General features: G+C 40.7%; 1 protein-coding gene across 1 annotated transcript; it reads right to left on the reverse strand.

Moving 5' to 3' along the window:
* Nucleotides 1-169: 169 nt before the first annotated feature.
* LOC115167066 (glutathione peroxidase 3-like) lies at nucleotides 170-13322 on the reverse strand. The gene is made up of 5 exons (XM_029721119.1): nucleotides 13101-13322; nucleotides 9740-9890; nucleotides 7365-7482; nucleotides 6413-6512; nucleotides 170-1126 (listed from the first exon to the last, which is right to left on the reverse strand). Exons 1-5 carry the CDS (start codon nucleotides 13188-13190, stop codon nucleotides 896-898), a joined length of 690 nt encoding a protein of 229 aa, XP_029576979.1. The 5' UTR covers nucleotides 13191-13322; the 3' UTR covers nucleotides 170-895.
* Between the last annotated feature and the right edge of the window lie 1259 nt (nucleotides 13323-14581).

Genomic DNA, 14581 nt, shown 5'->3' on the forward strand with positions numbered 1-14581 from the left:
ACATTTTACTCTGGTGTTTATTTTCATTTTATGTTTTTGTTTTCGACTTAAAAGAACAGATTCTCTTTAACAACCCATTGTTGACCTGGACATTTTGTGAAAGCATGTGAGTGGCCACGCACCACATGACATCATCGTTTACAGGAAGAAGTTGGCACCACGCTCCATGTTGCATTGATGTGATTTATTGACATGAATTAGTCAGGCAGCAGCAGTGGGTAACCAGGCGTCTGGTCTGGGTGGTAGGACGAGGAGGTAGCATGGCTCCTTGGGTTACCAGGCCCAGCCTGAATGCACTGAAGGACTGGCCTGGACCCTAGAACTCAGGCTTGGCACCACAGAATCACTGTTTTCAAGCCTCGCCTTCATACAACATGCCACCTCCTTAATGACCTACAACCCAGTACCACCATCGACTGATTTCTAGACCTTCTACTCTACTTATGGTCTGTCTGTCGTTTTTTTTACAAGGGGAGGGGGGGTTGAAAAGGATGGGGAAAAGTGTTGTAGGACCATTTTGGTTTTCCTGATCCAGATTAAGCCTACTCCTGAAGTAAAATTTGAAGCATAGTCATTGGAGGATTTCCATTTGAAAGTGCTTTTTAGTCCAGAAAGAAGTTCAATCTGAATCCTGGAAACCGTTCTCCTGTGATTTCATGTATCTAAAGGGGCGATCTCTAATAAATCTATTTAAAAAAATCTAATCCAGCCTATCGGGGATGGAATGAATTCCATTTCAATTCAGGAATTTACTCAACTGAAATGGAATTGACCCCAGCCCTGATGACAACACAGGTTGAGTCGCAAATGACACCCTATTCCTTATATAATTAATTTCCAGTAATGCACTACATAGGGAATACTGTGCCATTTGGGACACACCCACAATCAAATCTTAGTCAATGTTCTGCTGGGTGGACTGGGAGAAGAGTTGATTGAAGTATTTGATGATGTCCATCCGAACCTCAGACACTGTGACCCGGGGGAACCACCTCATCACGGGCTTTCCATCCGGTCCGACCAGGAACTTCTCAAAGTTCCACTTGATGTCGTTCATCTTCAGGGGCTCCCAGAACAGCCTGTTGGTGGGGTTCCCAAAGCTGTCCCCTACCGGCGGGCAGGAGTTCTAGAAGACAGGGTTATATGGTTAGAACAGTTCTAGAAGACAGTTATAGGGTTAGAACAGTTCTAGAAGACAGGGTTAGAACAGTTCTAGAAGACAGGGTTAGAACAGTTCTAGAAGACAGGGTTAGAACAGTTCTAGAAGACAGGGTTAGAACCGTTCTAGAAGACAGGGTTAGAACAGTTCTAGAAGACAGGGTTAGAACAGTTCTAGAAGACAGGGTTATATGGTTAGAACAGTTCTAGAAGACAGGGTTAGAACAGTGCTAGAAGACAGGGTTAGAACAGTTCTAGAAGACAGGGTTATAGGGTTAGAACAGTTCTAGAAGACAGGGTTAGAACAGTTCTAGAAGACAGGGTTAGAACAGTTCTAGAAGACAGGGTTAGAACAGTTCTAGAAGACAGGGTTATAAGGTTAAAACAGTTCTAGAAGACAGGATTAGAACAGTTCTAGAAGACAGGGTTAGAACAGTTCTACAAGACAGTTATAGGGTTAGAACAGTTCTAGAAGACAGGGTTATAGGGTTAGAACAGTTCTAGAAGACAGGGTTAGAACAGTGCTAGAAGACAGGGTTAGAACAGTTCTAGAAGACAGGGTTAGAACAGTTCTAGAAGACAGGGTTAGAACAGTTCTAGAAGACAGGGTTATAGGGTTAGAACAGTTCTAGAAGACAGGGTTATAGGGTTAGAACAGTTCTAGAAGACAGGGTTAGAACCGTTCTAGAAGACAGGGTTAGAACAGTTCTAGAAGACAGGGTTATATGGTTAGAACAGTTCTAGAAGACAGGGTTAGAACAGTGCTAGAAGACAGGGTTAGAACAGTTCTAGAAGACAGGGTTAGAACAGTTCTAGAAGACAGGGTTATAGGGTTAGAACAGTTCTAGAAGACAGGGTTAGAACAGTTCTAGAAGACAGGGTTATAAGGTTAGAACAGTTCTAGAAGACAGGGTTAGAACAGTTCTAGAAGACAGGGTTAGAACAGTTCTAGAAGACAGGGTTAGAACAGTTCTAGAAGACAGGGTTAGAACAGTTCTAGAAGACAGGGTTAGAACCGTTCTAGAAGACAGGGTTAGAACAGTTCTAGAAGACAGGGTTAGAACAGTTCTAGAAGACAGGGTTATATGGTTAGAACAGTTCTAGAAGACAGGGTTAGAACAGTGCTAGAAGACAGGGTTAGAACAGTTCTAGAAGACAGGGTTATAGGGTTAGAACAGTTCTAGAAGACAGGGTTAGAACAGTTCTAGAAGACAGGGTTAGAACAGTTCTAGAAGACAGGGTTAGAACAGTTCTAGAAGACAGGGTTATAAGGTTAAAACAGTTCTAGAAGACAGGGTTAGAACAGTTCTAGAAGACAGGGTTAGAACAGTTCTAGAAGACAGTTATAGGGTTAGAACAGTTCTAGAAGACAGGGTTATAGGGTTAGAACAGTTCTAGAAGACAGGGTTAGAACAGTGCTAGAAGACAGGGTTAGAACAGTTCTAGAAGACAGGGTTAGAACAGTTCTAGAAGACAGGGTTAGAACAGTTCTAGAAGACAGGGTTATAGGGTTAGAACAGTTCTAGAAGACAGGGTCATAGGGTTAGAACAGTTCTAGAAGACAGGGTTAGAACCGTTCTAGAAGACAGGGTTAGAACAGTTCTAGAAGACAGGGTTAGAACAGTTCTAGAAGACAGGGTTATATGGTTAGAACAGTTCTAGAAGACAGGGTTAGAACAGTGCTAGAAGACAGGGTTAGAACAGTTCTAGAAGACAGGGTTATAGGGTTAGAACAGTTCTAGAAGACAGGGTTAGAACAGTTCTAGAAGACAGGGTTATAAGGTTAGAACAGTTCTAGAAGACAGGGTTAGAACAGTTCTAGAAGACAGGGTTATAAGGTTAAAACAGTTCTAGAAGACAGGGTTAGAACAGTTCTAGAAGACAGGGTTAGAACAGTTCTAGAAGACAGTTATAGGGTTAGAACAGTTCTAGAAGACAGGGTTATAGGGTTAGAACAGTTCTAGAAGACAGGGTTAGAACAGTTCTAGAAGACAGGGTTAGAACAGTTCTAGAAGACAGGGTTATATGGTTAGAACAGTTCTAGAAGACAGGGTTAGAACAGTGCTAGAAGACAGGGTTAGAACAGTTCTAGAAGACAGGGTTATAGGGTTAGAACAGTTCTAGAAGACAGGGTTAGAACAGTTCTAGAAGACAGGGTTATAAGGTTAGAACAGTTCTAGAAGACAGGGTTAGAACAGTTCTAGAAGACAGGGTTATAAGGTTAAAACAGTTCTAGAAGACAGGGTTAGAACAGTTCTAGAAGACAGTTATAGGGTTAGAACAGTTCTAGAAGACAGGGTTATAGGGTTAGAACAGTTCTAGAAGACAGGGTTAGAACAGTGCTAGAAGACAGGGTTAGAACAGTTCTAGAAGACAGGGTTAGAACAGTTCTAGAAGACAGGGTTATAGGGTTAGAACAGTTCTAGAAGACAGGGTCATAGGGTTAGAACAGTTCTAGAAGACAGGGTTAGAACCGTTCTAGAAGACAGGGTTAGAACAGTTCTAGAAGACAGGGTTATAAGGTTAGAACAGTTCTACAAGACAGGGTTAGAACAGTTCTAGAAGACAGGGTTATAAGGTTAAAACAGTTCTAGAAGACAGGGTTAGAACAGTTCTAGAAGACAGGGTTAGAACAGTTCTAGAAGACAGGGTTAGAACAGTTCTAGAAGACAGGGTTATAAGGTTAGAACAGTTCTAGAAGACAGGGTTAGAACAGTTCTAGAAGACAGGGTTATAAGGTTAGAACAGTGCTAGAAGACAGGGTTAAAACAGTTCTAGAAGGCAGGGTTAAATGGTTAGAACTATTCTAAAAGACATGGTTAGAACTAGGGTTAGGCAGGTTGTGTTGTCCTCTAGTAAGGATTTTATGGGAGCTACAGTAAGAATCCCATGTCATCCCGTTTTGGCCAGACAGCATCAAATACATGGGCTACAAATACCGAGACAGAGGGGTGCTGTTTCGCTCACTCAGATGCTTTCTCATGTGATATATAGTGGAAGTTGGAGGTTTACATACACCTTAGCCAAATACATTTTAAACTCAGTTTCTCACAATTCCTGACATTTAATCTGAGTAAAAATTCCCTGTCTTAGGTCAGTTAGGATCAACACTTTAGTTTAAGAATGTGAAATGTCACAATAATAGTGATTTATTTCAGCTTTTATTTCTTTCATCACATTCCCAGTGGGTCAGAAGTTTACATACACTCAATTTGTATTTGGTAGAATTGCCTTTAAATTGTTTAACTTGGGTAAAACATTTCGGGTAGCCTTCCACAAGCTTCCCACAATAAGTTGGGTGAATTTTGGCCCATTCCTCCTGACAGAGCTGGTGTAACTGAGTCAGGTTTGTAGGCCTCCTTGCTCGCACACGCTTTTTCAGTTCTGCCCACAAATTTTATATTTTCAGGGCTTTGTGATGGCCACTCCAATACCTTGACTTGTTGTCCTTAAGCCATTTTTCCACAACTTTGGAAGTATGCTTGGGGTCATTGTCCATTTGGAAGACCCATTTGTGACCAAGCTTTAACTTCCTGACTGATGTCTTGAGATGTTGCTTCAATATATCCACATAATTTTTCTTCCTCAATATGCCATCTATTTTGTGAAGTGCACCAATCCCTCCTGCAGAAAAGCACCCCCACAACATGACGCTTCCACCCCCATGCTTCACGGTTGTAAACCGTAGTCTGGCTTTGTTATGGTGGTTTTGGAGCAGTGGCTTCTTCCTTGCTGAGCGGCCTTTCAGGTTATGTCGATATAGGACTTGTTTTACTGTGGATATAGATACTTTTGTACCTGTTTCCTCCAGCATCTTCACAGGGTCCTTTGCTGTTGTTCTGGGATTGATTTGCACTTTTTGCACCAAAGTACGTTCATCTCTAGGAGACAGAACGCGTCTCCTTCCTGAGCAGTATGACGGCTGCGTGGTCCCATGGTGTTTATACTTGCATATTATTGTTTGTACAGATGAACGTGGTACCTTCAGGCATTTGTAAATTGCTCCCAAGGATGAACCAGACTTGTGGAGGTCTACAATTTTTTTTCTGAGTTCTTGGCTAATTTCATTTGATTTTCCCATGATCTCATGCAAAGAGGCACCGAGGTAGGCCTTGAAATACATCCACAGGTGCATCTCCAATTGACTCAAATTATGTTAATAAGCCTATCAGAAGCTTCTAAAGCCATGACATTTTCTGGAATTTTCCAAGCTGTTTAAAGGCACAGTCAACTTAGTGTATGTAAACGTCTGACCCACTGGATTTGTGATACAGTGAATTATAAGTGAAATAATCTGTAAACAATTGTTGGAAAAGGTTTCTTGTGTCATGCACAAAGTAGATGTCCTAACCGACTTGCCAAAACTATAGTTTGTTAACAAGAAATTTGTGGAGTGGTTGAAAAACGAGTTTTAATGACTCCAACCTAAGTGTATGTAAACTTCCCGACTTCAACTGTAGATCCAACCACTTGCAAATTGAAGGAAAATAATGAAGAAAACAATGTTAATACTTAATTTTTTCTTTTTCTTTACATTTTTGGGGAAGCATGGCTTCCCTTGGCATCCATGATACACCTACTGTAGTAGTAGGCCTAGTGACAATCACCGAATGTCACTACACTGTTTTTAACAGATGTCTATTTCCATTCATCAAATGGCGCATGCACAGTGCACTGTTTGGATGCTGGAATTATTTTGGAGTGGACAAACATGCACAGCCACAAGTAGCCTACTTTTTGAAGTGATTTGTTTGACAATCAGATGAAAACATAACTGGTTGTGTTCATGCCACATTAAAGTGTCATAAATTTTTACTGTTAAATGACACGGCTTTACTAATAAGCCTATTAAAAACAGGTGTGCACCCAATAGTCCCCCCCTCCCCCCTGAATGTTAGGATATAATTCCCGCTCTGTGTAACCTAGTTGCATATGTGTTACAGGGTGATTTTGCCAACTGTCACTTCCACAGTATCTGTCCAAGAATTCAGTCAGGATTATAGTGGGAAGTAAGTCGCCCACAAAGTGTTATTGACCCGCTGTACACTAGGATGACAACAACAATCGTCTGAAGGATGGCAGAAATCTGGTAAATTACCCAAAATGTTCCAGTTTCCCAGAAGTCCTGGTTGGAGATTTTCAGATTTCTTGCTTATTCCATCATGATTCCAGGAATCTTCTAACCAGGATTTCCGTAAAACCTGGACATTTTGGGTGTGTGTCCAGATTTTTGCAACCCTAATCACTTGCTTACTTTGAGGAAAGTGTAGACTCCTTGTTCTGTGTCTCCATTCACATCCCCCCTCTGGAATAGCAGGAAGTTTGGAACGAATCCATTTCCTGGTCGGACATGCCTGGAACCCAAGGAAAGATAGATACGCTTATCACTGGTGTACTTCCCAAATGGCAATCTATTCCCTATATAGTGTGTTACTTTTGACCAGGCCCCATGAGGCTCTGGTCAAAAGTAGTGCACTATTTAGGGAATAGGGTGCCATTTGGGACACTGCCATTGCCTAGACATGCTTTTAAGCCACTTAACGGACATTTTGAATGGGTGCCTCACTCACTGAGCTATTGCCCTAGATAGATAGACTATGTGACACGAACACAAACCACAACACTGTTAAGCCTCTTATACAAACTCTGCTTTCGCCAGGGGTTACCAACCCAGGTTATAAAAACCCAAATATCCTGAAGGCAGATGCTGGTGAAACCAGGGTTTCTAGTCTGGTGTACATGGGGTTTAAGCTGGCCAGGAGTAGCGTCTAGGGTGGGCTAGAGGGACCAGATACCATAGGAATGTTGTATACGTTTCTCAGAGTGGGTTATACCTTAGGGATCTGTATATCGCTCCTTAGATGGCTTTTTTTTCCAAACTAAAAGAAGCTGTGTTGATTGACAGATTTGCCTTTATTGCTGTCTTGTTGCCTGCATTCAGGCATGCAGGACAATTGGATTAGTTTCAAGTTTCAGGTTTATTTCCCCTATGTAATAAAACATTGGTAATGTATATCGTATGTAATAAAACATTGGTAAAATATATCGTATACATTACACCACTATGTCTTTTGACCCCCTAAGGTCGATGTCTGCGCCCCAGCATAGATCTAATTAGCATAATACAAATTCCCCCATCACAATATGTCAGTGAAATGACGTATGTTTTTTCATGTTAACGGGTCTCTGAGACAAACAATACTTACTTTAGAGAGGCCAGAATCTCGTGATTGTCTCCTGGCTCCTGCTTTCCAAACTGATTGGAGGGGAACCCGAGAATGGTGAACCCATAATCCTTCATCTCCTTGTGTAGTGCATTCAACTCTGATTAGATCACACACACACACACACACACACACACACACACACACACACACACACACACACACACACACACACACACACACACACACACACACACACACAGATGGATTAAAGGTTGTATAATAACAACATAATAAACCCTTGGGTAAATTGAGGACAAAATCAGATTTCAAAACAACGTACATTAAGTAGGGATAGTTCTTCCTCTTCTCGCCACGAATGGACTAGCCTCTTTCTCTTTGTTGAAGAGTCCTTTACGGGCTTCATTCAATCAGATGCGCTTTAGCCGACAATTACATTGCGGGTTGTTTTGGCATGTCGGAGTTGGAACTGCGTTAGAGCTGTCAAATCCACAAACGGCTCCCGGTGTCACGTCCTGACCAGTATAAGGGGTTATTTGTTATTGTAGTTTGGTCAGGACGTGGCAGGGGGGTGTTTGTTTTATGTGGTTCGGGCTATGTATTTAGGTAGAGGGGTGTTTGGTTTATGTGTTCCGGGGTTTGTTGGTTTATGTTCTATGTTAGTTATTTCTATGTTCTAGTCCTTTTAGTTCTATGTTTAGGGTTTTGATGGACCTTCAATTGGAGGCAGCTTTTCCTCGTTGCCTCTGATTGAAGGTCCTATGTATAGGGGTGTTTTTGTATTGGGATTTGTGGGTAGTTGTTGCCTGTTTAGTGTATGTTCGCCTGACAGGTCTGTTAGTGTCGTTCGTTGCGTTTGTATACGTGCTTTGTTTATTATTTCCTTCTTTTTATATAATAAAGAAGATGTACATACACGTTCCCGCTGCACCTTGGTCCAATTCTTACGACAGCTTTGACACCCGGCATTATACCTAAAGCGAACATTGTCATTGGCTGCACGTATAGTCGCATTCACAGAAATCCCATGCAGCCTTTGTTTACAAGTCAACCCTGGAATGTGAGATGTAATCTACATCTCGATTAGGCTGATAGAAATTCTCATTATTTTGCTTCCTGATTTTTCTATTTGAGCGTTATTATTTCTACATAGCCTACACTTCCTCCTTCTGACTGCAAACTGGGGTGGGTGTGGCTTCCTGACAATGATCACAAGAACAGCTGCTCACTGATTTGACAGCTCCAATGCAGTTCCACCTCCGTCACTGCCGAAACATTAGTTATGTTGGTGTCGGCTAACGCCGGTTAACGCTTGATCTGACTGAATCTAGGCCTGTCAGTCAGTCAAGCCTGTTAGTCTATGTATGGACCTGCTCATTGTAAGAGGGATTTACAGTGAATCAGGTTGTGGGGTTTTGGGGATAAACTAAGTGTGGGTAAGGTTGGGCTGTATCCAGATGTTCATACCGTCTCAACGTTTCTGTACCATACCAGGGTATATCGAATGTGTACATAACCGGCGCTATAAAAAACAACAACAATTTAGGCAACAGGGATCTTGATCCAGGAGGGGGTTGAACGTCTCTGCTGTAACCAAGAAGCTTGATCTTGACATCTAGCCATCCCAGGCTGTGTCACAGCAGGCAGTGCACAATTGGCCCAGGGTCGTCTGTGTTAGGTAAGGGTTTGGCCGGACGGGATTTCCTTCTCCCATCGTGCTCTAGTGATTCCTTGTGGCGGGCCGTGCACCTGCAAGCTGACTTCGGTCATCAGTTGGTCGGTGTTTCCTCCAACACATTAGTGTGGCTGGCTTCCGGGTTAAGCGAGCAGTGTGTCAAGAAGCAAAGCGGCTTGGCAGTGTTGTGTTTCTGAGGACTTGTGGCTCTCGACCTTTGCCTCTCCTCTCCATAGGGTTGTTTCAGCGATGAGACAAGACTGTAACTACCAATTTGATATCACGAAATTGGGGAGAAATAAGGGGTAAAAGTACCAAAAATAATATATTAAAAATATATATATAATAATCATACCAACGGTATATCGCCCAAGCTTAAGCGTGGGGCTAGTGTAACAGTTTTGCTTCCGTCCCTCTCCTCGCCCCCACCTGGGCTTGAACCAGGGACCTTCTGCACACACTTCGACAACAGCCACCCTCGAAGCATCGTTACCCATCGCACCACAAAAGCCGCGGTCCTTAAGGGAAACAACTACTTCAAGGTCTCAGAGCGAGTAACGTCACCGATTGAAACGCTATTAGCGCGCACCCGCTAACTCGCTAGCCATTTCACATCAGTTACACTAGTCTACTGTTAGCTAACTCAACTGTTAGTCTACTGTTAGCTAATTCAACTGTTAGTCTACTGTTATACTGTTAGTCTTAAGCCAGACTGTCTTACCCAGGTACTGGAAGGTGAGTCCTCAGTAAGAGGCTACGTTGACGAAGAGGACGGTCTTCCCCATGTACTCACTGAGGGAGACTGAACGACTCCCATTCAGGGTCTTAGCATTGTAGTTATAGATGGTGCCATCTTTTGATGGGTCACACACCTGAAGATGAACACACACACACACACACACACACACACACACACACACACACACACACACACACACACACACACACACACACAGATGTTTAAACATTTATGAATATTCTCTGCTGTATATTTATGCATGTCCTTATTTGTGGTGCTATCAGCTGTAAGTCTCAGAAAATAGACCAAATGCATGTAGACCCAGTTTTCAATCTTCAACAAAAATCTAAACTAATCAATGACATTCAATAGTGATGTCTACCACTCTAGTCTTGTAGACCAAGAATGTAAGCACAATTATTCTACTTGTTTTACATAATAAATAATGTGTATTTATCTGTCTAGGGCTGTCCCCGCTTAAAATATATCTTGGTCAACCGAGAGTCGTCTGTTCTTTCAACCAATTGATTGGTCTAAATTTGTAAACGTGTATTTTTCCATATATAGACACACCCTATGTGTTTTTAACAAAATCAACTACATGCACTGAGCTTGTCTGATGCTTTAAGCCAGAGGTGTTAATCTCATTCCCAGGAGGGCCTAGTGTCTGCTGGTTTTAGTTTTTTCCTTTCAATTAAGACCTAGATGACTAGGTGAGGGGAGTTCCTTACTAATTAGTCACCTCAATTCATCAATCAACTACAAGGGAAAAGTGAAAACCTGCAGACACTTGGCCCTCTCCTCTAAGGAGTTGGACATTTAAGCACACTGTTTGATTAAATAATTAAGACACACAAATGACTCAAAAAGGGAGCAAGAGATCAAGATAACCAGAACAAAAAATATATATTCCCAACCCTCCTCCTCCCACCTGCCATTATGCTCCCGAAGGGGTCGGCAACCTTTTTCATGTGGAGTGTCAATTTACAATTTATCTTAACATTTCTACCGATCTGCGTTGCAATGAACTTATCAACTATTCTGGGCCCTCAGAGTTTCCCTGCCAGAGCGAGCTCTGGACAGATACAGCTGTAGGCTATTTGCGCAAGGGATAAGAAGAAATCAAGTATTTTAAGATGAAAATACAATGAATAAATTCACAAAACTCATAAAGTGAATGAAATAAACCAAAACTTGTTTCTCAAAAGGTGCAAAGTTATGACAAAAACACAAAACATCCACATCAAATTAAATATTTTTCTTGATCAAATAACCACTTTTTGTGCCGTATTCATTTACCATCCTTACGAACCACTTAATGTAAATGTACAATACAGTATTGTATATAGGCTGGTCATCTAGGTTTGTACCTGTAGACTTTCTATCAGCATGGAGAAAAACACAATACAGTAACTGAGTACATTGAGACATCAAGTGGTTTGTGATGTGATGACGTGGCTCAGTTAGTAGAGCACGGTGCTTGCAATGCTAGAGTTGTGAATTTGATTCCTATGGGGGCCTAGTTTGAAAATGTATGCACTCACTACTTTAAATCTCTCTGAATAAAATAAAATAAAATAAAATCTCTCATCTACTAAAAATAAATAACTAGAACATTTTAGTTTTTACATAGAAATGTGTTGTATTTGCAAAGAAACTAGAAAATATACAGTACCGTTCAAACGTTTGGGGTCACTTAGAAATGTCCTTGTTTTTCAAAGAAAAGCACATTTTTGTCCACTAAAATAACATCCAATTGATCAGAAATACAGTGTGGACATTGTTAATGTTGTAAATGACTATTGTAGCTGGAAACGACAGATTTTTTTATGGAATATCTATATAGGCGTACAGAGGCCCATTATCAGCAACCATCACTCCTGTGTTCCAATGGCACATTGTGTTAGCTAATCCAAGTTTATCATTTTAAAAGGCTAATTGATCATTAGAAAACCCTTTTTCAATTATGTTAGTACAGCTTGAAAACTGTTAAAACTGATTAAAGAAGCAATAAAACTGGCCTTCTTTAGACTAGTTGAGTATCTGGAGCTTCAGCATTTGTGGGTTCGATTAGAGGCGACTCCGGGATGCTGGCCTTCTAGGCAGAGTTGCAAAGAAAAAAACTATATTTCAGACTGGCCAATAAAAATAAAAGATTAACATGGGCAAAAGAACACAGACACTGGACAGAGGAACTCTGCCTAGAAGGCCAGCATCCCGGAGTAGCCTCTCCACTGTTGACGTTGAGACTGGTGTTTTGCGGGTACTATTTAATGAAGCTGCCAGTTGAGGACTTGTGAGGCGTCTGTTTCTCAAACTAGACACTCTAATGTACTTGTCCTCTTGCTCAGTTGTGCACCGGGGCCTCCCACTCCTCTTTCTATTCTGGTTAGAGCCAGTTTGCGCTGTTCTGTGAAGGGAGTAGTACACAGCGTTGTATGAGATCTTCAATTTCTTGGCAATTTCTCTCATGGAATAGCCTTCATTTCTAAGAACAAGAATAGACTGATGAATTTCAGAAGAAAGTTCTTTGTTTCTGGACATTTTGAACCTGTAATCGAACCCACAAATGCTGATGCTCCAGATACTCAACTAGTCTAAAGAAGGACAGTTTTATTGCTTCTTTAATCAGAACAACAGTTTTCAGCTGTGCTAACATAATTGCAAAAGGGTTTTCTAATGATTAATTAGCCTTTTATAATGATAAACTTGGATTAGCTAACACAACGTGCCATTGGAACACAGGAGTGATGGTTGCTGATAATGGACCTCTGTAAACCTATGTAGATAATCCATTAAAAATCTGCCGTTTCCAGCTACAATCGTCATTTAAAACATTAACAATGTCTACACTGTATTTCTGATCAATTTGATGTTATTTTAACGGACAAAAATTTGGCTTTTCTTTCAAAAACATGTACATTTCTAAGTGACCCCAAACTTTTGAACGGTACTGTATATCAAGCAAGTATTTTTATATTCCACAAGTATTATCAGATTTAACTGTTTTGTACTGATAATTATCAGATTCAAGTTACAAATGTTGGTAGTAAAATAACAGGCGCGTTTTGCGTAATGTTTCGCGTGACGCTCCAAGGATCGGTAAATATTTAGTTTTGTCCCCAGATTGATTATTTCTATTTGAACAACAAGCACTGGATTGTGAAATAAACAGAATAATAATTTACTCCACCGAAACGATAAAGAAAATATGTCACATGTAAAAGATTAGCCTGTGTCGCAATTTAGTTATCCCAACCATATTTTCAAAGGAAATGATAGTGTATCAATCGTAATATAACTAGGCAATATAATATATTCATCCATTTACAGCAGGAATTACCTGACTGAATGAGTTGCCTGCAGCCCAGTGCTGTAACAGCCCCAGTAGTAGTAGAGGTAAGACACACAGACTCTTCTGGATGCCCCGCATCGTGACAGTGAGAGGGACCTGTGTATGTCCGCTCCTTTTCCTTCCACTGGGATGTAGTCTATAATCTGTCCAGTATGATTTATCCCTCTCCACGCAATGACAACAAGCTGACGCACACTTCCTTCTCAGCCAATACAAATACAGAGCCCAGTCTCTTAATGTTTTTTTTTTTTCTCACTGGGCTTCGTGTTGTTATCACTTTTATAGTGCTGACGACTGCCTTTTGACAGAGTAGATAGACACCTAGACAGGTCAGTCACCACACACGGACAAATGGCAGAGTAGATATCAAGTCTGTCACCACACACTGACAAATGACTGCCTTTTGACACGAAATTGGGGAGAAAAGAGGGTGAAAGTACACCTTTTTATTTTATTTTTTATAAATAAATCTGATGTCTATCATTATCATTATCATGTTTGGTGTGGCAAAGATAACTGCAAAGTGCACACATGCACTTACAATATGATGCAATTGATTAATTCTACTAAATAAACTACCATGTGTTGGGATAAGTAGGCCTACCAGAATACAAAATGTCACTAATATTTAGCCACAACATGGCAAAACAAAAGAGAAATGATATTTAACTGCTGTTACCATGGTGAGCTGAGCCTCCAGCTGGCTACCCAGCAAACCTAAATTGGTTCAGTGAAAGTTCCCAGAACATTCGTTAGGTTGCTGCAAATGTTCTCATTAAACAAAAACTGTCCAGTTGTGTTGATTATAACAATGTTTCTATTAGGTTGCAACAACAAAAAATTATAATGTTGCGAGAACATTTAAAAAAAAATCTTTAAATTGTGGGAACATTGTACAAGTGATAGGTTCCCAAAAACACTAAAACAATCAAGTGGTGCTGACGTCAGGGTGTAGAAACCATTCCTTAGATGTTACAAGAATGTTGACAGAACAGCCTTTCTGAGTTCTATAAAATGTTCCCAGAACATTTCGATAGGTTGTCGGAACAGTGTGGGTACATTACAAGAGATGTGTTCCCAAAATACAAAATTAGCTTAGTTGTGATGACATTCATACAATGTTTAAGTTACTGTAGGTTGCACAGGACATTCCCTTAATGTTGTAAGGATGAAATGCTGTTTAAACAACGTTCATAGCATATTTGTTTTAGGTTTAACGAAATATACCATTGAGGTTCACGCAATATACATTTTACCTCGTCTTGGAGGTCCTCAGAGCATTTCAATAACATTTAGAAAATGTTATATTTAAGTTTGACCTAATATTACCACAACATTCTCAGTATGCAAATGTGTAGCTCCTTAAAGCAGATTGGAATACATCTCAGTTATGTTTCTCTCCAGATTTAATGGCAATTCACATTTGAGAACTGTATTATAGGTGATATAAAGACATATATTGACAATCT

This window comes from Salmo trutta, chromosome 3, assembly GCF_901001165.1.
Source record: "Salmo trutta chromosome 3, fSalTru1.1, whole genome shotgun sequence".
Taxonomy (NCBI): domain Eukaryota; kingdom Metazoa; phylum Chordata; class Actinopteri; order Salmoniformes; family Salmonidae; genus Salmo; species Salmo trutta.